This window comes from Nilaparvata lugens, chromosome 10 (assembly GCF_014356525.2).
Source record: "Nilaparvata lugens isolate BPH chromosome 10, ASM1435652v1, whole genome shotgun sequence".
NCBI classification, from domain to species: Eukaryota; Metazoa; Arthropoda; class Insecta; order Hemiptera; family Delphacidae; genus Nilaparvata; species Nilaparvata lugens.
Window position 1 is genome coordinate 15,731,978 of NC_052513.1, and position 26,464 is coordinate 15,758,441.

Below are 26,464 nucleotides of genomic sequence, written 5' to 3' on the forward strand. Positions count from 1 at the left end.
CGGGCTACGAAATGGTAATAATTCATATGTTTCGACAGTAAACAAAGTACATAACCATAGCCACCTCTAATACAAGGCCCCGGCCTACGATATTGCAACGTCGCAGTGTAGACCTAGAATCTAATACATGATTGGTGAAAAAGATCAGCTGGTGTTTTATAAAAAAAATTTCACCAATCATGTATCAGATTCTAGGCCTACACTGCGACGTTGCAATATCGTAGGCCGGGGCCTTGTATTAGAGGTGGCTATCACATAACACTTGGAAAATTGGATGCTGTAAAAATTCCAACACGCGACTGCTTGTGTGATTGAGTAGGGCACGACTACCGGAAGGTTAAGAATAATATAGATGTTAAGAGATGTTATGCTCACCAGATTATACACGTAGTAAGATTACAGAAATATAATAAAACATTGAAAGACCTAATGTTGTAAAATATTGTGAGTGACTTTATTCGTATTGAACAAGAAGTTGGAGGAATTACTATTAGAACTATTACCGCGACTGGAACGAAGTTTATTTTTGATATTGTCACAGTCGGATTCATCGCTGGAATCACCCTCGGATGGCGGGGAGAGTTCTGATTCAGAGTCCTCCTCTTTCAACCTTTTCGGCTGTAAAATTAAAGAAAATTACTCATAAATATGTGAAAATTGAACATCGTTAATTATTCAACACAGCGACAATAGTTGACAGAAACGTAATTTCTCGCAACTTATTGAAATACAATTATCAATTACCAGTACCCTTTTATTTTGTCACTACACAACTATAGTGAGGTCCACGTTATAATGACAGTGGATGAAGATAGAAAAATAGCTATGCTGATTCTCTGATTTGATTAATTATATTTCTACACTGTCGAAAACATAATTGGCATCGTTTTGGACCTAGAAATGGATAGCACCACCGGATTTGTCGAATGATAGACAAGGATAGCAAAACCAAAGTTGATCAAATACTGTCATTATAACGTGGACCTCACTATAGTTTCAAGAGCTATTTTATTTATTTCATTGACAATCACAAATCATAATTGACCTAGCGAAGTGAGGTCTAAGATTCATGTCGACGGTTTGGCATTTCTCTAAATGTTTAAATGTTTATTTGTTGCGCATTTACGGCGAAACGCGGTGATAGATTTTCATGAAATTTGACAGGTATGTTCCTTTTTAAATTGAGCGTCGACGTATATACAACGTTTTTGGAAATTTTGCTTCTCAAGGATAATATAAAAGGAAAAAGGAGCCTCCTTCATACGCCAATATTAGAGTAAAAATCAGACTATAGAATTATTCATCATAAATCAGCTGACAAGATTAGTGATTACACAGATGTGTGGAGAAGCCAGTCTATTACTGTATAAGGTTTATAGTATCAATCAAAGACCTTAAAGAGGTATGCATCTTTAAGCTTGGTTTACACCAAAGTTATTAACAATATGTTAATAACTTAATCCTTATAGATTCCATGAGATTGAACGGAAGTTGACAAACACACATCTTCATCATGTGTATGATAAGTAATGTTCAATCTAATATAATCTATAAGGATTGAGTTATAAATATGCTGTTAATAACTTTGATCTAATCGCTGCTTTAAGTTCTTTGGTTTCAATATTTTGTTTTGCAGTCATGGTATTATTATGCGGCCCATTAGTATCAATATTCTCACATTCGAAAAAGCTAATTTAATAGGTGATTGAAAACAAAGAAATGAACTAAATAATGATAGAGAAATTATAATATTTTTTATTGTAAAAAATTAATTTTCATCAGATAGAAAGATTATCACGGAACTGGATGAATTATATTTGGAATACAAATTCAAACGTGAACTGAGTTTGTTAACATTTAAAACAAGTAACATCAGGTACTTGTGGATGAGAATACTGCGTGAGGTCTACTGTTCACAGAACTACTAGTTATAATATATAATATGATTGGGAGAAGACAACAGGCATAGCCCAAAACTGTCTTCTCCCAATTTTTAAAAATAAAAGTTTCAAAAAAGAGTGAGGTTAAGATTTCACTTTTCACTTCAAAAAGTCCAATTTCCACTTCAAAACTAATGACTAAACTAAAAATTTTAAATTTTGATATTTAAAAACTGATTAAAAATATTCCACTCAAAATCTCTACAAATTGGAAATTTTTGAGTAATTTTGCAAAATTTTGAGCCAGAAAAGAAACACAACTGTTTAAACGAAAGGATGTGCAGGCGGCTGACACCAAGATCATGTCTTGTGCATTCAACTATAGTATTATTCAAGTAGTATTCAATTATTGTATGATAAGAAGTATTCAACTATAGTATGATAAGTAGTATTCAACTATTTTATCAGCAGCTTTGTCATTTAATATAAAAAGATAATGTCTTTTGCATTCTTGAGCAAGACGACATTTCAACAGGTATTATCTAACAGGTGATAAAAATAACTTTGGTTCCTAATGAGTGTAGAATGTTTCCAATGCGTAAATTTGTTTAATACTTACTTTTTTTAAGGGCTACTGAAATTATTGGAACACAATTAGTTATCAAATACCCTTTCATTTTATCACAACACAACTAGTTTCAACTCTTCAAGAGCTATTTTTAAGAGTAAATGTTTAAGGGCCGGTTTCCAAGCTCGGGATTTAGCTAAGTTTTAAACTTTAAACAGCTGGAGTCAGAAAATTGGCTTTCCGAAACGAGGCGTAGTCGCAGTTTTTATGATAATCTTCATTCTCTTAATTCTCATTTTTCCTTGATGAAATGAAACATTCCTAAATAATTCAAAATAGCTTAAACTTGACACTATTTTCTCTTCATTTTATTTTGTGTTCAATATTCTAGTTTATCGAAATTTGATTTAAACGTTGACTGCGACTGCGCCCCGTTTCGGAAAGCCAATTTTCTGACTCCAGCTGTTTAAAGTCTAGAACTTAGCTAAATGCCGAGCTCGGAAACCGGCCCTTAAACATTTACACTTGAAAATAGCTCTTGAAGAGTTTGAAACTACTTGTGTTGAGATAAAATGAATGGGTATTTGATAACTTTTTTTGTTCCAATAATTTCAGTAACCCTAAAAAGAAAAGTAAGTATTAAACAAATTTACGCATTGGAAACAATCTACACTCATTAGGGACAAAAAACTATTTGTATCACCTGTCAGATGATACCTGTTAAAATGTCGTCTTGCTCCAGAATGCACAAGACATGATATTTTTATATTCAATGACAAAGCTGTTGATAAAATAGTTGAATACTACTCCACTATTGGCATATAAATCACCTGACACGCACAAAAAAAGGACCAAAAAACATGCAATTCCCTAAAGCATCTTCCATTCCTGGTTTATGACACACAGGTAGCCTACTGTTGTCTAGAAGCTTTGGTTATGAAAATGAGTTTAACCCCATAACAGTATCAATCAATCAATAATCCACTTAATAGTGCATAAAAATTGCATTCAATGAGGCATGCAATTAATAGTCCACACAGCAGCTAATTTTTTACCAAGTTACATTGAGATAATTAATCGAATACGCTATTGCATGCAATTAATAATCCACTCGACAGCTGATTTATGATGAATAATTTATTCTATAGTCTGATTTTTACGGTAATATTGGAGACTCATTTTCTTAAAATTCTTATTCTTATCAACTATTCTTATTCTTAATATATCTCGGTATATTAGAAGAAGGCTCCTTTTCTTAAAATTCTTATTCTTATCAACAGTTATTGATAATATTGATTTATAAATATCAACGATATAACTGGTGCACTCACCGGCAGGTAACGGTTGCGCCTGACCTTGGGTCCGCGCTTACCACCGACGGACGTGGGAATGTACTTTTCGAGGGGCGTCTGCACACGGCGTATGTCGAAGTCCTGGTCGACTCGCTTCACCGTCTGCAGCCGCTGTGCCTCGTTGAGGATGTAGAGGTCGTCAGGCCGATGATACATGTTGTGATTGGTGAATGCGCGCTCGTTGAAAAACAGCGCATCACATGTCTTGCATTTCACCAACATGTCTTCCGGGGGACACGCGTTCCGCTCCTCTTCAGTGTGCTGCTTCTCCAGGTGTTTCTGCAAACAATTCACAACATATTCATCTATTAAACCAGTTACGGATGCTCAAGTTGAAACGGACTGATAGAATTACTAATGAGGGAGTATTTCAAAGGGTTGAAGAAAAGAGATCTTGAATGAAAAAGACTAAGAAATTGTTAAATTTTTAAATCAACAGACAAATTTCAAACAATTCTAGCTTTGTATGCTCAAACTGTGAGGAGAAGACTTGGACAACAATCCCATATTTAGGCCTTGTATCTGATAAGATAGGTACGTAATTGAAGAGGAATGGATTTCATGTTGCTTTCAAGACCAAACCGATTTTAGCTGGAGTAAAGACAAAATTGATATTTGGGATAAAAGTGGGGTGTACAAACTTAAATGTGGTGATTGTAATGCTTGTTATGTGGGTCAAACTGATAGAAGTCAAAAGTAGAATTAAAGAACACATCAGAGATTGGAATAAACAAAATGTGGAATCTAACTTTGCAGAACATTTGATAACAAATAATCACAAGTTCACAGTTGAGGAGAATAATGAATTTCTGCATGTTAATAACAAAGGCAGATCTTGAATATTCTAGAGGCTTTAGAAATAACAAGAGTAATTAAGGAAAATTCCCAGTATAGTTTAAATGACCAGATTCATTTCAACCAATACAACACTACGAATTTAGTTTTGTAAGCATACATTAGTCAATAGTTTTTCCATTTACATATTTGTTTTATTATCTTTCACTTGCTTTCTTGGTTCTTATTTTGTACTGAAAGTAAATTTTGTTATCATGGCGAGTCTGTCGCCTACTAGTATAAATTCTGCTGCTCTTGTATTTAGCTTTAGTTTATCAGAGATTGACAATGATGTAATAACCGAAACCGGTCAAATCTGTGGTTTTTTGACAATTTCTTAGTCTTTTTCATTCAATATGAATAATTACCACAATATCAACTTCTCAACTACACAAAAAGGAAAAGAGATCTCTTTTGCGTATTTTAAAGGACAGACGGCATTCTTGGCTTGGCCATGTATTTAGACACAACGAATTTACGTTAAAAATACTGGAAGGTATAATAATTGGACAAAGGGCTCGTGGAAGACCCCGGCTACAATATTTGAAGCAAGTTACCAAAGATCCAGCGATCCAGAGCTACATCCAACTGAAAAGTACAGCTCTGGACAGGAAACGATGGGAAGCTGCCTACCAATCAAATGATTGAAGCTAAAGAAGAAGAAGCCACACGTCGATTATTGGACGTACGATTTTTTCCGTCCTTACAAATTCTATCAGATTAAGGCCTGTTTGCACAGTTGAACCTTAAACAGAATTTAATCAGCTGGTGGCTTAAACTCAAAATTAAACACATTTAGGGCCGGTTTCCGAGCTCGAGATTTAGCTAAGTTCTAGGCTTTAAACAGCTGGAGTCAGAAGATTGGCTTGCCGATACGGGGTGTAGTCGCAGTTTTTATGATAATCTTTATTTTCTGTCTGTAATTGAAAACGTTTTTCCTAGACGAAATGATTCCTAAATAAATCAAAATAGCTGAAACTTTACACTATTTCCTCTTTATTTTACTCTCCATCAATATACGAAATAAACTAATGACTTCAATTTATTACGTATTGTACAGAGGACTGTCCTATTAAATTCCAGAATCGCTCAGCCGAAGTATTAGTAATAATATACGAAATAAACTAATGACTTCAATTACTTATTGTAAATTCTGGAAAGGTACTAACCTGCAGGTTGAACTTGACTATGTACTCTGATCCACAGAGGTGACAGTAGTAAACGGACTGCGGGTCACCCGCGTTGTTGAATCGTATCTTCTTGCTTGGTGGCGGGGTGGTCGTTGGTGTAAATATTGACACTAGCCTGCGAACAATTCAAAAATACTGTCTTGAACTTCCATTTTCACTTTCACATCAGACATAAAATATATTCAAATCTTAAATTTGTTATACAATCGTTTAGTACAGGCCGGGTCCTGTAGCTTTACCTCTCGACGGAGGGCCACTAGACTACAATACTACCCGTTCAAAAACATCGAGCATTTTTAAATATGTATCTTTCCATAAGCTACAGATGCTCTTTTGTATCTTCTCAAATGCAACGTGTTGCATCCAAAAAGATACGCAAGGAGCTTTTTGGAGTTCCGTCCTTTTAGCACAACATCAACTGACATTCTTCCAACATGCTCTTTTCATTGTTGGCGATACGTTGCAACTCTCTCATTCATGAAGGATCTCTGTGTGTAGGGAGCTTCCTCCATCTAGGAATCTAGGGTCTCCGAATCTGATGTTTTTGCAAAGCCTTGTATATTACCCCGTAAACCATACCTTGCCTATATGCCGTTTCAAAGCTACGGGAGGCATACTGTAATTGTTGCGATTGATGTGAATATTAAAAAAGTTTGCTAAATTTTTGTTTCTCACAGTTACTTTTTTCCATTTTTCTCTAATTGAAGTACTTATTCAGAAAGCTCATTGCTAGCGCACAAACTTTGTTTTGTTGGCAACGCCAATACTAATAATTAGTATAATAAAATTAGTATATAAAATACTAATAATTATTATTATTATATTACTAGTAGTTCTGTGAACAGTAGACCTCACGCAGTATTCTCATCCACAAGTACCTGATTGAAACTATAGACCTTATGGAAATACAGCAATAGACTGGCTTCTCCACACATCTGTGTAATCACTTGTCAGCTGATTTTATGATGAATAATTCTATAGTCTGATTTTTACTCTAACATTGGCTTATGAAGGAGGCTCCTTTTTCCTTTTATATTATCCTTGAAATGCAAAATTTCCAAAAACCTTGTATATACGTCGACGCGAAATTTAAAAAGGAACATACCTATCAAATTTCATGAAAATCTATTACCGCGTTTTGCCGTAAATGCGCAACAAATATACATTTAAACATTAAGAAAAAATGCCAAACCGTCGACTTGAATCTTAGACCTCAATTCGCTCGGTCAATTATTTAGTTTTAATGAAGCTTTTGTAATTTAGTCTGTCAACTTCTCAATGTATGAGACTGGATTTTGTTTTTCATTATTGTAAATTTCTATTGATTCGGCAATAAATTTGATTTAATCAAACTAGCCTGCGAACACTATACTTTTTACTTTCCTTGCCCTACTACCATAGGTAAGGAAAGTATTGCTTTCCAAAAAAAATTAAGGTACCCTAATTTCAAGTTTTCTATACGTTTCAAGGTCCCCTGAGTCCAAAAACATGATTTTTGGGTGTTGGTCTGTGTGTGTGTGTGTGTGTGTGTATGTGTGTATGTCTGTGAACAAGATAAATCCATTCCTAATAAACCGATTGACTTGAAATTTTAAACTTAAGGTCCTTATACCACGAGGATCCGACAATAAGAAATTCAATAAAATTGAATTCAAAATGGCGGAAAAAATGGCTGATGATTACTAAAAAACCATGTTTTTCACGGTTTTCTCAAAAACGGCTCTAACGATTTTCTTCAAATTTATACCATGGATAGCTATTTATAAGCCCTATCAACTGACATGAGTCTCATTTCTGGGAAAATTGCAGGAGCTCCGTAATATTCTTGAGAAAAATGGCGGATAATCACTAAAAAACCATGTTATTCACGATTTTCTCGAAAACGGCTTTAACGATTTTCTTCAAATTTATACCATGGATAGCTATTTATAAGCCCTACCAACTGACATGAGTCCCATTTCTGGGAAAATTGCAGGAGGTCCGTTATATTCTTGAGAAAAATGGCGGATAATTACTAAAAAACCATGTTTTTCACGATTTTCTCAAAAATAACTTGACCGATTTTTTTCAAATTCATACCCTGTATAGTTATTTATCAGCTCTATCAACTGGCATGAGTCTCCGTTCTGGGAAACTGATGGGGGGTCCACCCCATCCTTGAGAAATGGACTTAGTAACCTCCTTCTCGTGTATGAGGTAGGTAGGTAGCGCAGTTCATAAAAAGAACACATAGTCGAGATATTTCATCTGTAGAACAGCATTTTTGACGACTTTAAAAAAATTACGACTAAAAAAAATAATCGAATTTCACAATTTACACAAAGGAGAAAGTACTCTGAAAACAATTATATATACACATATACAGAAGTCTGATCGTAGTTTCAAATATGAGCAAGGAAAGTTGTGTGAGTGTACTACACCAGATTTTTCTTACTTACTTTTTCTACCGTTGTTTCTCTTAAATGAAAATCATTTGATAAATATGGTAATGAGAGATGTGAGGAGTCTTAAGCTGGATTCGCACAGTGACTGTGAACAGTGAAAATATAATTCCCATCAGTTCTAATTGGAATATTCCCTCTCAGTCCGGTCGAGTGAGTATGAATAAATCCATTAGATCTTGAAGGAATTATATTTTCACTGTTGTGTAGGAATCAAGCTTTACTCAGCCTTCTACCAATATCTCACTACAAGTTAAAACCTTTGAAGAAATGATCCATTGCCGGAGATATCGGTACCCTCTACAATGAATGTATTGGGGCAGATTAATGCGACTATTGAGGACTGGACAGTTGCTAACTTTCTTTGTCTCAATAAAGATAAGACCCAGTTGTTAGATTTTGACTTTGGTTGTAAGACAGATATTAGTTATGTCAAATTTCTTGGCATCACATTGCAGAGTAATGTGAAATGGGAAAATCATATTTTTTCATTGGGTAAGAAAATATCTAGAGGCATTTTTATGTTATGTAGATTAAGAAATATTGTTAGCATTGATGTGTCGGTAGCTGTATATTATGCTTACATTCAGTCACACCTGTTGTACGGTATTTTGGCATGGGGGAGAGAGACCAATATATGAAGAAACTTTTTGTTGTACAAAAAAGGGCCGTAAGGATCATTTGTAAAGTAGATAGTAGAGCACATTGTTGACCTCTGTTTAAAAAACTAAATATTATGACTGTTTATGCTTTGTATGTGTTTGAATGTCTGATGTATACCAGAAAAAATCTATCCATCTTACCCATAAATAGTAATATTCACAATCATACAAGACAAGCACAAGCACTTAGATTATCACAGTGCAATTACCATTTAACTTTGAAAAGTTTTGTTGAATTTGGAAAGAGGTTATTTAATAAACTGCCTGCTCATATTAAAGAATGTGATATTAATAGTTTTAAGGTTTCTGTTAAAAAGATTCTAATTGACTGCCGTCCATATGGTTATGAGGATTTGTGGTGATGTCTTTGTATTTTCTTATTCTGTGATATACCTGTTTTAAAAATGTTTCTTATATTATAGGTATAGAATTTGCTTATCTTTGTCTTATTTTTGTATATATTACGATGTGACTGTGATGACTATTAATGTTTATTGTTATATTTTAGAATTTTTTTATTGAATTGTTGACTTTGTCTTGCATTTTTGTTCAAGTGTTCTGACAATAAATGAATCTTGAATCATGAATCTTGAATCAGTGTAGATGTTTAATTAACACTTATCTGAATAATCTTCCGTGAGCTACTCACTTCTTGTGCAACGAATTGTAGTGATATTCGTAAGCAGCCAGATTGAAGAAATCGATATTGCAGTAGGCGCAACGGTGTAATAAATTCGGCGATTGATGATTGAATATTTTGTGGCTTGCCAAATGCAGATCTCTGTGCATCTGAAATTACAACAACAAAAGATCATCAAGTTGAATAGTTATGAATGTTTTGGGTATTGGAATACCGAGATCTGAATTGACTTTGAGAATAAATAAAGACAATTATGATAAGAAGAATAAATTTGATAGCGTTTGTGCTCACTCGGTTCAGCTCCTCCAAGAAAGTAACTAAGTAAGTAACAATAACCTTCAAGAAAGTAACTAATAAAGTAACTCGGTAGCTGATGAGAGGAGCTATCATCTGAACGAGAATTTAGACGACAACCTGAGTGACCTTATCTAAACACCTCAGACTATTGCCAGTCTTGTGAATTAAGATTTGTTTATACTCTGTGCATTTTTTTTTTGACCTGTGATATATTGATGTTAATTTTGTTGTGTGGAGAATATTTTAATTGACTTACAGTATAAATGACTTTATGTAATGTATAAATAATGTGATGTATTTTGTGATTTTTATGACCTGTGATATATTGATGTTAAATTTGTTTCAATTGACTGCTATCCTTACAGTTTGAAATATTTAATAATGTGATGTAATTTTATGACCTGTGATATATTGTTAAATTTGTGATTGCTTGTATGTTTTCTGACGATGTCTTGCATTATTGTTTTTAAATAATGTTCTGACAATAAAGGAATCTTGAATCTTGTGAGAAATGACTATAATAAATAGTCATATACTATTTTATTTCCTGATGACGCGATCTATCCAGGAGTACCTGGTCAGTGGCGGAGAGGTATCAATCAATATCTTTATTCAAAAGGTACATTAATGCGTCTTTCTTTATTTATTATTTCCAACAAAATAATAAAATAAATGCAAGTAAAAAACAAAATACATCAAAAATAGGTAGTCTAAAAACATAATGAGTTGGCACTATAATATTCTTCATAACTGTACAATTCCAATTCCACGATATACGTCTTTCTTTATTTTTGCCACTGACCAGATACTCCTGGATAGATCGCGTCATCAGGAAATGAAATAGTATATGACTGACTATATAGTCATTTCTCACAGAGTATAAAAAAATCTTAATTCACAAGACAAACTTTTTCAGTTTGTTTTTAAACCTTGTAATATATTTTTCATTATTAATACTAATAGGAAGGTAATGATATCTGGTAATGATGTATCACACTCTCTTCCATTGCCACATCACTTATGGATTGCTCCTGTGGGGTCATTCGGCAGGGGCTACTGATGTCCTGAGGCTGCAAAAGAGGACTGTACGAATCATAACAGGCAGCGACCATCTTGCCCACTGTAAGTCCATCTTTGCTCGCATTGGTGTACTGACGGTCATCAGCCATTACATCCTCCTGTGCTTGGTATATATATCAAGAGGATACAGCATATACGGAGTGATCCGTGGTCTAGTGGATAGATTGCTTGCGTAGCAGCATAGAGATCCCAGGTTCAAAACCTCTCATCACCAAAAGTTTTTTAACCAGATCACTCCCGTGTATGCCCGTTGATGGTCACGTCTGTCGGCTTAAATGATATATTCAGGCGGTGGGACCTTCCCGCAAGGGACTCCCTACCAACAAAAGCCATACGAATTTACTTTTTTAGCATTTTTATTTTCTTGCCATATAAGCGATAACAGTATGTGTTGAATTACGTGTTTTGACGCCATCGATCCCACAAGTGTGGGTAATGGATGAAACAGAAGATATCTGTGGTTTTTGACAATTTCTTAGTCTTTTTCATTCAATTTTTTAGCATACTCTAGCTGCCTACAACTGGGCGTAGTGGGCTATTGGATGTCCCCAGGAGACGCCTCCACCGATCACAGGCTAGTTACAGGATTTCAGTCCTGAAATTCTACAACAAGCTGTCTAATGGTGTGAAGCAGTTTGATGAGGCCGCCTTAATCAGGAGAACCGTCCGGAAGCTGCTATGTGACAAGGCATATCACAGTGTAGCCTAAATGAATTATAAATGGGTGATAAATGAAATTTTTACTGAAAGCGGTCACTGGATCGCTGCAATATGAACAATTACAGTATGTGTTTTGATTTTTAAGTTTTTTGACGCCATCTATCCCACAAATGTGGGTAATGGATGAAGCAGGAGGAATTAAATGTATTGAGAAAGACATTGGAAATTATGGAAAGAGCTTACCTTGAGAGGAAACTGTTTGCCACATTCGGGACAGAAGTGCTTAGCTAAGCTGTTTGGGTGCTTTTTGAACTTGTGCTGAATGGCCTGAGTGTTGCACTTGAACACTTCTCCACAGTCATCGCAAATTAAGTCCTCTTTCACAAATTTTGAAGCGCTACCTTTCACATAGACACCATTGTTTTCTGGCATCTTGATCTTGACACCAGACGGATTGCCTTTTGAATCGATTTCCTTGTTGGCATGTTTTCTGTAAAGAAAATAATAATAATGAAGTTTATTCCTTTAAGTATACAGAATATACAATTGGAAACGTCAGCCATAAATTAAATTAAGATCTAAACAAATAATCATGTTTTCTTGAATGAATGAAAATTGACAATTTGACATTTAATAACTAGTGGTTCTGTGTACAGTAGACCTCGCGCTCAGTAAGTTACATTGACCTGTTGTTATGTTTTCTCAAAAATTAATAAATAATTTATCAATTTAAAATGTCTAGAAAAGATCCTAAATAAACATAGAGCTTTTTGTCCTATCGTACCGTGACGTGTCGTCCCGGAATGTGATCATGAGCGCTGTTATGAGGTCTGGCTGTAACTGTCTACAACGTTGATAGAAAGATACATTTTCAAGATGTTCGATGTTTTTGAACGGGTAGTATTATAGTCAACTGTCTACTAACGTTGATGGAAAGATACATCTTCAAGATGTTCGATGTTTTTGAATGGGTAGTATTATAGTCCACTAAACAGCTGATTTATGATTAATAATTCTATAGTCTGATTTTTAATCTAATATTGGCGTATGAAGGAGGCTCCTTTTTCCTTTTATATTATCCTTGAAATGCAAAATCTCCAAAAACCTTGTATATGCGTCGACGCGCAATTTAAAAAGGAACATACCTGTCCAATTTCATGAAAATCTATTAGCGCGTTTCGCCGTACATGCGCAACATATAAACATTCAAACATTTAAACATTAAGAGAAATGCCAAACCTTCGACTTGAATCTTAGACCTCACTTCGCTCGGTCAATAACATATGGGAGGATGCAGATCATCTGTGATCAAGGTGACGTATACCATAGGTGGACTAAAGCAATTTCTCACTGCGTGGATGCCAGTTTTAATAATTCTGGGGAACAATATAGTCCAAAGTCCGTAAAAATTTACTTCAGACTTGGAGGATTATGCAGCGCAGAGAAATGGAGGGAGATCAGCCAATTTCAGTGATTAATAGAATCATAGGAAGAAGCACAGTTGCCAATTTGTCAGTCGTCTGACTGCTTTCAGACAGGAAACTTCGCATGTGTAGCATGAGCACATGAACAGTCAAGTTGGAAAACGCTGGCCGCTTCAAAATGGCAATATCGCGCTTCTCTATCCCTCCCGCCGTATACTTTCTCTGCTGCGCATGTCCATCCCGAGTAAGAAGTAGTTCTGTACAGAGTAGCCTATAGATAGTTTAGTGGGTGTGCATTCAGTGTTAAAATGGTGTCTATGCCGGGGACGCAAGACAATGTCAAACGCCTCCTATATGACTGGGCTTTTAACTCAAGATTAGCCACTTAGACAGCCCCACACAAATTGGGTTTTGCTTGCTAGGCTCATATGTGCATAAATAAATTCTGGAGACCTTTATGGAGAAAAGTATAGTTTATATTTTAATTACCTATTGCTTTATTTATACACAAAAATAGCTTCATTTATCATCTGTATAGAGCCGGGTAGATTTACTACGTATAATACAACAGGATACATTTTAATTGCATGATTGATAACAGAAGCCTTGAAGCCTTGCACACCCAAACGGGACGAGTGATTAATATCGTAATTTAAAACGTTTCAATTAAAAATTCAAGCCGTGGTTGAATTAAATGGTTGAAAACGTCCCGTTCCCGCCGTCGCCCCACACCCCACACTCATCCGGCGTCATCGGTGTGTGAACATAAAATTAGAAAGAGGCTTGTAAAATTATTTGTCCACAGGAAATATTTTTCTAAAATTCAATATGACTAAAATGTTTCAATATAACTGCATATTTACCGAAAGTGCTCCTTCAATGCTTCTTTTGTTTCCAGGTTTTTATTACACAGAACACAAGTATGCTGTGTTGGTTTATCACTGGACATTTTCAAAATTATACTAGGGTAAACTAGGTAGTAGTAAACTAGGAGATAGTTGTTACAATTATTTCGTTAAATTATTTGTAAGCATTAAAAGCAATTAATTTTAAAACAATAAGTAAAACTATTGGCTATTTGACGAAATAAATTTGCAGTATTGCTTTAGATCTCAAATTTACGTTAGAAATTTGAATAATTGAAAGAAACATAAAAGTTGTGTACAGTAGTTGTTCTTGAATAAAAATTTGGATCCTTGATGTAAATGAGCAGAGCAGAGCAGAGGACTGTAAACAGCTGATTCAAATGCAAGCATCGAACAGGCTGGACAACCTCAATAATTGTCTGGAGAACGTCTAGATTCGATTTTTTTTTCTTATTTTGACTCAGTTGAAACCTTGTAATAAATGAATAAATTTATTGGCGTAGAATATTTTTCTCAATGTTATTACTAAAAGCCTGATGAGAAAACAATCCATCTCAAAAAGTATTGTTAATAAATGTTGTGTTGGTGTTCTGTATATTTCTTCCTGACAGCCGTCAGCTGTTCAAAAGTAAATTAATGTTTCCTTTCTGCTAGTTCTTATCCTTCCATTGTACCGGTTGATTACATCTTCAAATAAAATTATATTTTCGAGTCCTGATTAAATTTCTATAATCATAAATGTATTTCAAATAATGTTTCATACGGCTTGCTATTAAGTAGTAGAATGTGTTGTAAATCCAAGATTGTATGTGAGAAACATTACGTAGAATCGACCGAAATTAATTAGACTTCAATAGCAAATGGTGCCTGATTCAAAGTACCTACATGTTGAATTTAATTTGCCTCATTTGATTGCAACTCCTAGGTGAGAATAAATAAAATAATATTTGGAAGATGCATGTTACTAATTCATATTATTTATTGATTGTTAAATTTATTTCTACGATAGATTAGTAGTTAGGTGATTTCGGTTTATCTATTCAACTTATAACTATGAGAGTATTAATGGTTACACATTAAATAACATCCTTATTTAGTATTAAGATTCATAGGGAGATATCACTCAGCTCATAAATGCTTGTTCCAGCAAGTCATTACGACATCAGACAGTCACAGAGTAATTGCATGTACTTTGATTTTACTATTAATATATAGTAACAGTGTAACAGCGCAATCAAATTTTAACTATATTGTAATATTTTTCAGCAATCCCTACAGTCAAAGGGGTGATAAAAGTAAAGTAAAGTCATTTAATATTTATTACAAAAAAATGTATTGTTCATTCAAATTGCTTGTTAAATTAACTATTAACGCTAAACATTTACAGGTCCTGTCTACAAAGAAATTAGAATGTGTGGCATCGGGTAAGAAGATGTACTCCAGAAAAGCAACACCAGTGGCAAAGTAAACTTCGGCTCTCTTTTCTAGTTGAATAAATACTTGCACAAAATGGCAACCGTGCAACAGCAAACCACTCAACTTGAATTCCATCAGGCGATGGCTGACTTCAAAACTATGTTTCCAGCCATGGATGATGATGTCATTGAGGTAAACCACATTTTTCATTATACTCAAATCAAATAATGTTTAATATCGGGGACCGAGCTTCGCTCTGGAGTACAAAAGCATAACAACTTTATTACGAAAGAAGAAATTATAATAACATTTATACAGAAATGTTCTATCTAATCACAATAAATTGAGATTAATTCCCAGAGGAATGCAAAAATTTCCCTTACAAAAGCCGGTTAAATTTGAATCCTGATTAACTTCACGTGAACCAAATTAGAGAAGACCATTTCAAAAAGATGGATCTACTGGAATTAATCAGGATTGAAAATAACCCGGCTTTTTTGCAACCGGCACTAAGTACCTGATTGAATGATTACAAAAGTTCAACAGCTGAGTAGTAATTTTGACACAGACCCACACACATGAACCAATACCTACTATCACTTCGATAGTGATATTAGGTATTGCATTAACTCGCTCACTCACATCCATCACCAACAGACGACGAAATAATTATTATCAGCTGTTATTCCAAGGATGACTGATAATTTTCCTTTTAATGTCCTTCAGCGAGTTTTCCCAGGGATGAGACCTAGTGAAATCGAATCTTTGTATTATAAACCTACTATGTTCTGAATTTAGTGAGAATCGTTAGAGACGTTTTCGAGATCCGGTGAAATACAAACATATAAACAGAAGTTGCTCGTTTAATAGTATAGGATTCGCAATATAAAAAATACAGCAGCTGAAACTAATTAATATAGTACATAGTGAATATTCCTCTCTAGGAAAGTGGGGAATAATAAAAATATTATTAAACTAGAAAGGTTAGTTTGGTTTAGGCTTCTATCTCGTACTAAATACGGCCACCAGTAGGTTACCAAAGAGCAACCATTGGCGGGTGAGAGTCAAGCACGATTCCGGTCAGAGCAACAGAGCATAAGAGCCAAGCCACATGAAGCGGATTTCAGGACTTTTATGCACTGGCGGTGAACGAGTTGGCACGGCAGGAAGTTATCCGATTATCAGCTTATTGATCCTGTAATCCTGAAAATAACAACAAGACACGAAATGCGGTCAAGCTTTAAAGCTTTGTATATGTGTAATTTAATCAGAAGGATTCAGTTAATATTAATTTTCAATGGTTACTATTCTCTCGATTATTTCATTTGTGTATTGTATTATAACAAAAATTGTATGATGATGAATTTTCTGAAAAATAATTATTTCATCATTTATCATTATTTCACACCAAAAAGATGATTCACATCATCCTCTATTTCCGCATCTCGTTCTGTATTGAGTTTTGTATTTTAATTTTCAGGCCGTTCTACGGTCGAATCAAGGCGCTGTTGACGCGACAATTGACCAGTTGTTGGCGATGACAACCGACAATGAGAACGAGAAGATCAGACATGAGTTGGATGATGACTTGGACGAGTCAGGGCAGCCACTCATGTCGTCTGCGGCCCGTGCCGAGAGAGGGGCTGCGGCTAGTGGCACTTCTACTCCCAAAATGTCAGTCAAGATTCAAAATCAAATCAAATTTTTATTACCAGTTTCACATAATATACATGTCACCCCCGACTGGATCGTCCAAAAATGAGATCAGTGGGCTCGCTTCGCTCGCCTGCATTTTTCATTTGAGCATGCTTCATTCTTCATTCCATCAGAAAATCAAAGTACTGAGAAAACGCAGAAAAGCTGAGAAAAACGCTGATTTTGGGCGTATCTTTGATGAAATATTAAATTAACCCTAGCTAAACCTCTTGTTGAACCAAAGTTGAACATTTTCTGTCTATTACTTGATGAAAGAACTGAGAAAACGCAAAATACCGCGAATTTTGGGCGTAACTTTGACGTTATTGCAAATTCCTTCTAACACAACATTATTACACCCTAGCTGAGCTTCTGTACTAAATTTGAACATTTTCTGTTAATTTGTTCTCGATAAATCTGAGAAAAAGCAAAAAAAAACGCTAATTTTGGGCGTATCTTTGACGTTATTGCAAATTCCTTCTAAAACAACATTATTACACCCTAGCTGAGCTTCTGTACTGAATTTGAACATTTTCTGTTCATTTGTTCTCAATAAATCAGAGAAAACGCTGGAAAAACGTAAATTTTGGGCGTATCTTTGGAAATTTTTCCAAATCTGTTCTTAGCGCGCCTCTAAAGGGCCAACTGAACATACCTACCAAATTTGAACGTTTTTGGTCCGGTAGATTTTTAGTTCTGTGAGTGAGTGAGTCAGTCAGTGAGTGAGTGCCATTAAATAATAATAATAATACTATTATATCATGTATTTTATATTTTATATTATTATAATAAAAATTAAAAGGTTAAAAATAATTAAAAGATTGAGTCAAGATTTGAATTATAATAGTCTTCTTGGAAGATGTTTATTTCAAGTTGGGAGTCATATTTTTCATTTCAACGAGATTCGTTCATAGAAACGAAATTCATTTGTGTGTGTGTGTGTGTGTGTGTGGTGTGTGTGTGTGTGTGTGTGTGTGTGTGTGTGTGTTGTGTATGAGTGTATGTGCGTCTGTGTACACGATATCTCATCTCCCAATTAACGGAATGACTTGAAATTTGAAACTTAAGGTCCTTCAATATAAGGATCCGACACGAACAATTTCGATCAAATGCAATTCAAGATGGCGGCTAAAATGGAGAAAATGTTGTCAAATACAGGGTTTTTCGCGATTTTCTTGAAAACGGCTCCAACGATTTCGATTAAATTTATATCTAAAATAATCATTGATAATCTCTATCAACTGCCACAAGTCCCATATCTGTAAAAATTTCAGGAGCTCCGCCCCATCTATGCAAAGTTTGATTTTAGATTCCCAATTATCAGGCTTCAGATACAAGATAAACAAGAAAATTCAAGTGGAAAAGATTGGGCATAAAAATCTCTACAATTATTGTTGTGTAAGATTTTCACCTAAGATGAAAATAAGCTCGAAATTCGAGAAAATGTGATTATCCAATTGCAAACTTGGCAACTGTTGATTCTATTAAATGATTCACTATGAAAAGATAGCAGACCTTGTATGTCTCCAGCGTTATTGTCCTGTCACCAGCTGGCTCAGATATTTGTTTATAAGTAGACTTGGGATGAGCGTGAACACTAGCGTCAGGTGATCAATTCTCATAACGGCAAGGAAAGTTGTGTGAGTGCGCCACACCAGATTTTTTATATTTAATGACAAAGCTGTTGAAACATTTGAATACTACTCTAATATTGGCATATAAATCACCTGACACGCACGAACGAATATACTTCTGAGTTGAATCCCAACTACATTGGCAAGAAAGTGTTCGATGCTCTGCCATTGAATTTGAAAACATCCCAATCAATCCACAAATTTAAAGCAGGCTCATAGAAATAAATTTAAGTTTTGTATATTTTCAAGTTTATTGTTTTGTATGACAATTGTACATTATAGTATGTATTGCTATTCATGACAAATGAATAAATAATTTATGAATCCGTGTTTTATATTTTGTAGGAAGAAACACGATGAACCGAGCGACTGTCCGACTCTGCTGGACGAGACTCCCGACCTGCTGAGTCAGGTGCCCGTCTACGCGAGTCCGACTCGGTTGTCCGACGAGTCGGAAGGTGCAGCGGCCGTGCCGTGTGACGTTGTGACGTCAGCTAGCAATGCGGGGGCATCACTTGTGACGTCAGGTAGCAATTCGGGGACACCACTGAGGCAGCAGATGGGATGGGTGCCGCCTCTTCTGGGACAGCTGCCTGACGACTTTCTGCGTCTGACGCTGACGTCTGACGCAACTTCTAGCAAGCAGGTAGGCCTGAAGCTGTCCTATCGGTTGTTTAATTTAATGAGGGTTCCATATAAAAGACCTGCAGATTTTTGATAGTTGTTTCTTTCTGAATAGTAATTTTTTAATTTGAATTAATCTATTTTGTTGTTTCCCAATAGACTGAGGTAATTAAAAACTATTTTTGATACAATCCCTTACTGCCTTGACTATTGTAAGGTCCACGTTATAATGGCAGTGAAAAAAGATAGGGGAACAACGTTGCCGATCCTCTGTCTTGTCAATGCCATCTATAGACGGTAGCTGATACAGGTTTATTGATGTAATATTAACTGTTAATGCTCGTTAAAATAATCAATTATATTTTACTGAGCGAGAAATTATAGTTTTCATAATTAATATTAAATATTGTATTAATTAATTATTAATTCTACATTGTTAAAAGACGATCTGGCAACAGAGCAAAGTGAGAAAGAGATAGCGCTGTCCGCTTTTTTGAATGATAGACAAGGATAGCAATACCTTTGCTAATAAAACACTACCATTATAACGTGGACCTCACTATAGTTTATTTATTAAAGGTTAGTAACAATTCAAGATTCTACCATATTTTACATTTTCATCACAATTTCATTTATCGCCAATTTAGAATATCCAAGACATATTACAAACTCTTTTTAATATGACATATCATTAAAAATATAAATAAATAAACACGATTATTTCATACATATACTTGAATAAAATATAAAATCCAGGCATCACCAGCAAAAAGAAACTCTTTGCTCGCTGGTGGGAGTTGCAAAACAGTAAAAGAAAAACATATTTCGAAATAATTCAGAAAATTTAGGTTTAAATTCAACTAATAATTACAGTAGATATTTTAGAAAAGTAGAATCGTCAAAAATCAACAATAATAATGATTAATTTTGGTTAATATATACCCAATATTTGGTAAATATTGCTTAATAATAAACCCAATTGTTGATCTGTAATTGGGATGATTGAAGACAATATTAACTTACAGATTCATACACTTCCTAATATATATTAATTTAATACTACGTAGAAAATTAATCAATATATGCACCGTACAAGCGTACAAAAATATGCTTTCATGTTACATTTATTTCAGTTATTATCTAAATTGTAGATTATATACCATATGGACTATAAATTTAACACAATATTATAGATTACCATACCATTAAAATTTATACTTTATTCGTCTTTAAATTCAGAGACACATGTAAATTATTATAAATTATTTTTAGAATCAATTTCTTTCCATCTTCAGTTATTTATTTATTTATTAAAATATCACAAAAAGTAACATTATGCAAGCTCTTTCGAACATGACCATCCATTCTAATCTAGTTACAATCCATCCTAATCGAATGTAGATCGATTTATTCAAATGAATAACTTACATTATCTGCAAGTCTCTTATTGAGAATTTAAAGACTTTATTAAATAAATTACTTATAATAAAACTATTTATTTATTAATAAGACTTTTGGACTGTTATCTGTTTCTTTGTCTTTAAGTTGATTGTAAATGATAAATAAATACTGAGATTTGTATTTGTATTTATTAAATAAATATGCATTCTTTTATATATTAATTAATTTGTGTGGAGTGGGGTAACCAAACTGATAAATAATATTTGTTCTCACTCTCCAATATACGCTACACTCCTTCTATCCTTCTCTAATGGAGCTCTTTTGTTTCTCTGCGTGGGCGTAATAATTTAATGATTTCATGGCCTGTGTAGCCTCTCACAATTTTATCGAGTAATTGAGTTTGAGTCATCATCTCTCGAGGGGCTTCCACTGGAGGTCGGAGTACCCTCTTTCTGTCAATTGAGTCCCGAGAGAGAGACAGGAAGAGAGGAAGAGAGAGAGAGAGATGAGATGAAGAGAACTTTTATTATGTTTTTTCACAGCATGCTACAATTGATGTAGCCCTGTACAGTTGTCACAGTAGTTCTGTTCTAGCATCATATACATGGTTTTCGCATTACTATCGTCTATTATTCCCCAAATTTCATGGTTTAATTTTCGTTTTCAAGCCACATTAGCTAGTAGATCTATTAAAAAACGTATGAATAGATAGATTATTTTGGGATTTATTGCCTATTCTTCAAGTAGTGCTTTGCATAGTTTACATTTTTAGAATGAAATTAAACATTATTAGTGACTGATATTAGTTGTCTGATGAAAATTAAATTCATATTTTTAATAATTGAAAATTAAATTCATATTCTTGATAATTTAAGTGTAGTTTTGTGTTTTTGAGGTTTTCTTAGAAATTATTGTAATGTTTCGAACAGGTTATAGAAAGATTGGAAAATTATTGTTACCATCAGATAATTTTGTTTTGTTGGAAAAATGATTGAAAAAATTTTGTGACAGTATGCAAGTTTGAAAAAGAATCAAACCTATTGGGTAGCCTTTCAAGTAGTGAATAGGCGAACTCTCACTGAAAACGAATTACTGGAGGATGAAAGAATTGCGCTTTTTCTTCAAAACGAAGAATTCATGGCTGAACTGCGATGGAATAAAGATTTTCTTTCAATGCTTGATAAAGGTAATTGAACAATTTATAACTCAATTACTAATCGTAGAAAGTTATACATTGTACAGGTGAATTAGGTAAAATCTAGACATTCCAGCAACAATATAATTATCTATATAGTACAGTATACCATCAAGAGACCTTATCTCTATGGTAAATTCACCCCTTAATTTTAGCACGATGCCTTTAGTTATCTTTGATAAAACTTTTCTCTAGGCCTATTCATAGAATGCATGTACCTTATTCCTCAGTATACATTGTAATAATTACAGTTCAACTAAAGTAAGTTCCGTGATGAGCATACATAATTAATTATGAACTCTCATTTTTATCTATGTTGTGGTGTCTTTTAAATAAATCTTCTTGTATTGATCCTATCGTTTCTCATGTTATTCTTCAAAATCATTCGGTAATAATGTCTTACAAATCACTGTATTATAATTGACCGAAGCGAAGCTGAGGTCTTAGTTTCGACTCGATCGGCTTTTGTTTGTTTGTACCGCAGTTACAGTCGCAGTTATTGTCCGATTTGGATGAAATTTGGTATACAAGTTCTTTGAAACAAGGCGCAGAAACTTATGTGTAACGATTTTTGATAAGACCTCTGGTTTTGATATAAATTGTGCCGCTCTAAAATGTGCTGTATTGAATGAATGGTATCGTTGAAAAGCTATCGATAGAGGACAAGATTTGTCAGCGGTGAACCTTGAAACGTCTGAGCAGCTCCAAATCATACTGTATTTATTAATTGAAGAAAACTTCTCACTTGATTGCACCCATTTCTTCTTCCCTTTTCAACACGATATTTCCCTGTTTCATAGATGAATAGTTTCTAGACCTACCGAACCGGCCGGAGACATCACAGCTTAGTTAGCTCTTGTTTTCGTTTTAGTATGAGATCGGAAACCGACTTGTGAGCATAAACATTCTGCATAGGCATAACAAGCCGCCATAACATTGAATCCACTTTTCATGAAAAACATTATTAGCAACCTCCTGTCATTGTCACCAACAAACCCATGTTATTTAGAATCATTTCCGTCTCACTATCGTCTGTGAGACGATTCATAGTCTAAATTGCCTACTGCATATTCCATTTTTCTGTCAGTTGACCGATTTCTGTGAGACGATTCATAGTCTAAATTGCCTACTGCATATTCCATTTTTCTGTCAGTTGACCGATTTCTTATAATTAATTGTTAGAAAAGTTGTAAATTGTAAATATGTGGACGATATGAAGGTACCTCCTTGAGAGACATTTATAAGTCCGGTGTCCCTGGAAACAATGTCTTTAGCACTTTCAATGGAGAAAATAATAGATGACATGGATAAATCTTCACAATATACTGTACTTTCTTAATGGCCCTTCTCATTAGTTTGAAATTTGTAGGCTATTCATGAGCGAGGTCTACTGTTCGCAGAACTAGTAGTATAACAAATAGTAATTCTCATAACGTTGAAAGGATTCTCCAAAAACAAAATTATTACTGTACATTATTATCATCCAAGTACCTTGAATTAGTTACTTCATCTTCTAATTGTATAGTGTTTCTATTCGTAAACTTCTCTCATTTGTCTCTTCGATCTCATTACAGATAGTCCACCCGAGGAACGGCTGACCAGCTTTCCCCATAAAGGAAGCGATGAGGAGGATATCTTCAAAGAAAGACTGCGAAACATGGGAAAAAGTGAGTAAACTATTTAGAAAAACAAGAAGAGTACCGTATTATAATTACTGGTTGTTGTAAGAAGTCTTGATAATTTAAGAAATGAACTCAATCAAGCATCTGTTGTACGAAATTCCTACGTCAAATATATTTTTTTGTCAATAGTAAACGTTTCAGTCATAGAGGTGATAATTGTGTGAAAACCACTTCAAAGACGTAATATTACAATTCGCTGTAAACAACCCCGAAGACTTCTGCTACTGCAATTATTGACCACAGAGTTAACAGCTAGAAGGAAATTCGATTTGAGCTACCATCCAAAAATAATAATCTGTGGGCTGACAATTTTCGGATCTCATCGAATTTCCTTCTGTAGTAAGCTATAATGACAGTATTTGATCAACTTTGGTTTTGCTATCCTTGTCTATCATTCGACAAAGCCGGTGGTACCATCCTTTTCTAGGTCCACAACGATGCCAATTATGTTTTTGACAGTGTAAAAATATAATAACTCAATGCAGAGAATCGGCATCGCTATACTTCTATCTTTATCCACTGCCATTATAACGTGGACCTCACTATAGCTGTTAACTCTTCGGTCAATATTTTAATTAGCAGAAGTCTTTGGGGTGGTTTACAGCATCTTCTTTATACTCTTCAAGTTGATGAGTTATGAGTTGATGCTGTTTGATTTCAGCTCATAGATTTCACCAAAGCAAAACCTTGGCAGAATAGAATTCTTCAATGTTGTTTTCCATCACGAACTGCTTATTATTAAATCACTTTTTGCTATTAAGAAAAACTACAAGCAGTCAGATTTTTTACAATAAATGAATTAATCACTCACTGTGACAACGAGATCTTTCGGCATGTCCGTCATCTATTGTAAAAAATCCGACTGCCAGTCGTTTTTTCTAGTAGCAAAAAGTGATCAAAAACTTGGTTTGAGTGTCACAGAACCAGTTTAAAATCATCTGATTAGACTCAACTACTGCTCAATCATATGGTGAGGTCCACGTTATAATGGCAGTATTTGATTAACATTGGTGTAATCTATCCTTTTCCAGTTCTGCAACGTTGCCAGATCGGTTTCTAACAATGTAGAATATTATCAATCAACAAGATATTTAATCTCAATCATGGAAGTTCATTATGTTGTCAATGAAAAGTATATTTTCGAGGCGAATGAAATAGAATAGATGATTTTAAACAAGAATGAACAGTTGATATGACATCGGATATACCTGTATCAGCTATCCTTAGTAGAAGGCAGTGGCAAGGCAGAGGATCGGCAACGTAGTTCTCTTATCTTTCTCCTCTGTCATTGTAAGGGACGTTTTCGTTTATGCGTAAATGTCCGCAGTCGACGACGGCAAGCATTGTTGACATTCATATTGTCCAAATTTCAAGTGTGCTAAAACAGCTGATCAAATAACTTTTCATTATTTGTCTTTATTATTAAAGAATTGAACATTTTTAATTATATAAACATATTGCCATTTAAAAGTATAAAAAGTATTAGCTCAACCTGACCCATTAAAACATAATTGAAAATAATATTTTAGGTTATCTAGACAACTTTAAATCTACTCAATCTGAGATTCTCTCCCTGTCGTGGTCGACGACGGCATTTACGCACAAAGGAAAACCTAGCTTTACTTGGACCTCACTTTAGTTTGTCTTCTCGGTCTCAAAATTCTTTAGTTTTTCAAAGTTTGGAATTTTCTGAATATTTGTAATTAATTTAATTCAATTTAGAAGTATTTTTTTTTTTCAATTTAAAAATGATTTTTGTGTGTTTTGAATTGTAAATAGAGTGTGTAACTGAAGAATGTTGAAGTGACACATAACCTTGCTACATTTGGACTGTTTAAAAAATGTCAAGCTATTTTCAACTTGAAAATGACCTGAGTTAGTGTCGAAACTAGTCGTGATTGAAATATTTTAAAGTTTTTAATAATAAAGGGTACTATAGTGAGGTCCACGTTATAATGGCAGTGGATAAAGATAAAAGAATAGCGATGCCGATTCTCTGTATTAATTAATTATATTTCTACACTGTCAAAACATAATTGGCATCGTTGTGGACATAGAAAAGGATATTACCAGGCTTTGTCAAATGATAGACAAGGATAGCAAAACCAAAGTTGATCAAATACTGTCATTATAACGTGGATCTCACTATACAAGGTTTTCATATTGTTTTTATTAATTTGGACTGTTGTATAAATTAGAATTGGAACCGTTTTAGGCGTGAGCCTGTGGTACTTTTTTGTAAGTTGTGTATAGTAATTCTGAATGATTAAATAAATAATAAATAAATGATAAACGAATAAATAGTTTCCATTTCTGGTGATATCGGGTCGTAGTCTCAAGGGTTCATAGAGTTGATTCGGTTTGATTTGAGGTTATATTTTATGTAACAAGAAGCACTACTTTTCTTGCAGTGTCGCGTAAGAAGTTTTCGCAGTTGGCCCGAGTGTTCACGGGTCGCAAGAAGCGGACCTCCGCCAAGCAGATTCTGGCGCCGTCACGTGACAACCTCCTCCTACAGGAAGACGACAGCGACGGTGTCTAATGTGGTTCACTTCATTCTGTCAGCATCGGTTGAAGGGAGGCGTCTGTGTTATTCATATTATGGAAAGCTGACAGGTTAAGTGAATCACTTCACTAGCTGGATTACACCAACTGGTATCAAATTTCTGGTCAGCTGATTTTAACTATACATGTTGGGTTGCATCAATCAATTATTTCATAGCCCTCTATAAATTGTTCAATCAATCAGTTGTACTAAACCGCACAAAAATATTCCAATGGAAATAATTAAAAAGAAAACTCCCTCCTCACCCCTTGATATACATTATTATTAAACGAAAATCCAAATTAGATGCTGTAATTCACCCCGAAGACTTATGTTACTGCAAATATTGACAACCGGGTAATTCAGCATCATCGAATT

At 34.5% G+C, this 26,464-nt stretch overlaps 2 protein-coding genes across 2 annotated transcripts; one reads left to right on the forward strand and one right to left on the reverse strand.

The window, feature by feature from the left end:
* Nucleotides 1-217: 217 nt before the first annotated feature.
* Nucleotides 218-14,244, reverse strand: LOC111044300 (zinc finger protein 567). The gene is made up of 6 exons (XM_022329397.2): nucleotides 13,892-14,244; nucleotides 11,848-12,094; nucleotides 9,577-9,716; nucleotides 5,804-5,939; nucleotides 3,780-4,079; nucleotides 218-618 (listed from the first exon to the last, which is right to left on the reverse strand). Exons 1-6 carry the CDS (start codon nucleotides 13,975-13,977, stop codon nucleotides 427-429), a joined length of 1,101 nt encoding a protein of 366 aa, XP_022185089.1. The 5' UTR covers nucleotides 13,978-14,244; the 3' UTR covers nucleotides 218-426.
* Nucleotides 14,245-14,519: 275 nt separating this feature from the next.
* Nucleotides 14,520-26,407, forward strand: LOC111044290 (CUE domain-containing protein 1). The gene is made up of 7 exons (XM_039436412.1): nucleotides 14,520-14,819; nucleotides 15,282-15,502; nucleotides 16,791-16,984; nucleotides 18,985-19,285; nucleotides 21,742-21,850; nucleotides 23,434-23,526; nucleotides 25,953-26,407. The coding sequence occupies exons 2-7, from the start codon at nucleotides 15,404-15,406 to the stop codon at nucleotides 26,081-26,083; spliced, it is 927 nt and encodes a 308-aa protein (XP_039292346.1). The 5' UTR covers nucleotides 14,520-14,819; nucleotides 15,282-15,403; the 3' UTR covers nucleotides 26,084-26,407.
* Nucleotides 26,408-26,464: the final 57 nt, after the last annotated feature.

What these genes read in the sequence shown, in the direction of transcription:
- LOC111044300 (XM_022329397.2), bottom strand. Translation starts at nt 13,977, where the DNA reads ATGTCCAGTGATAAACCAACACAGCATACTTGTGTTCTGTGTAATAAA. An exon ending in GCATTGAAGGAGCACTTTCG is followed by an intron (nt 12,095 to 13,891) that starts GTAAATATGCAG and finishes TTTTCTTTACAG; the next exon opens with AAAACATGCCAACAAGGAAA. An exon ending in TAGTCAAGTTCAACCTGCAG is followed by an intron (nt 4,080 to 5,803) that starts GTTAGTACCTTT and finishes AATTGTTTGCAG; the next exon opens with AAACACCTGGAGAAGCAGCA.
- LOC111044290 (XM_039436412.1), top strand. Translation starts at nt 15,404, where the DNA reads ATGGCAACCGTGCAACAGCAAACCACTCAACTTGAATTCCATCAGGCG. An exon ending in TGGATGATGATGTCATTGAG is followed by an intron (nt 15,503 to 16,790) that starts GTAAACCACATT and finishes TTTAATTTTCAG; the next exon opens with GCCGTTCTACGGTCGAATCA. An exon ending in GGCACTTCTACTCCCAAAAT is followed by an intron (nt 16,985 to 18,984) that starts GTCAGTCAAGAT and finishes TATATTTTGTAG; the next exon opens with GAAGAAACACGATGAACCGA.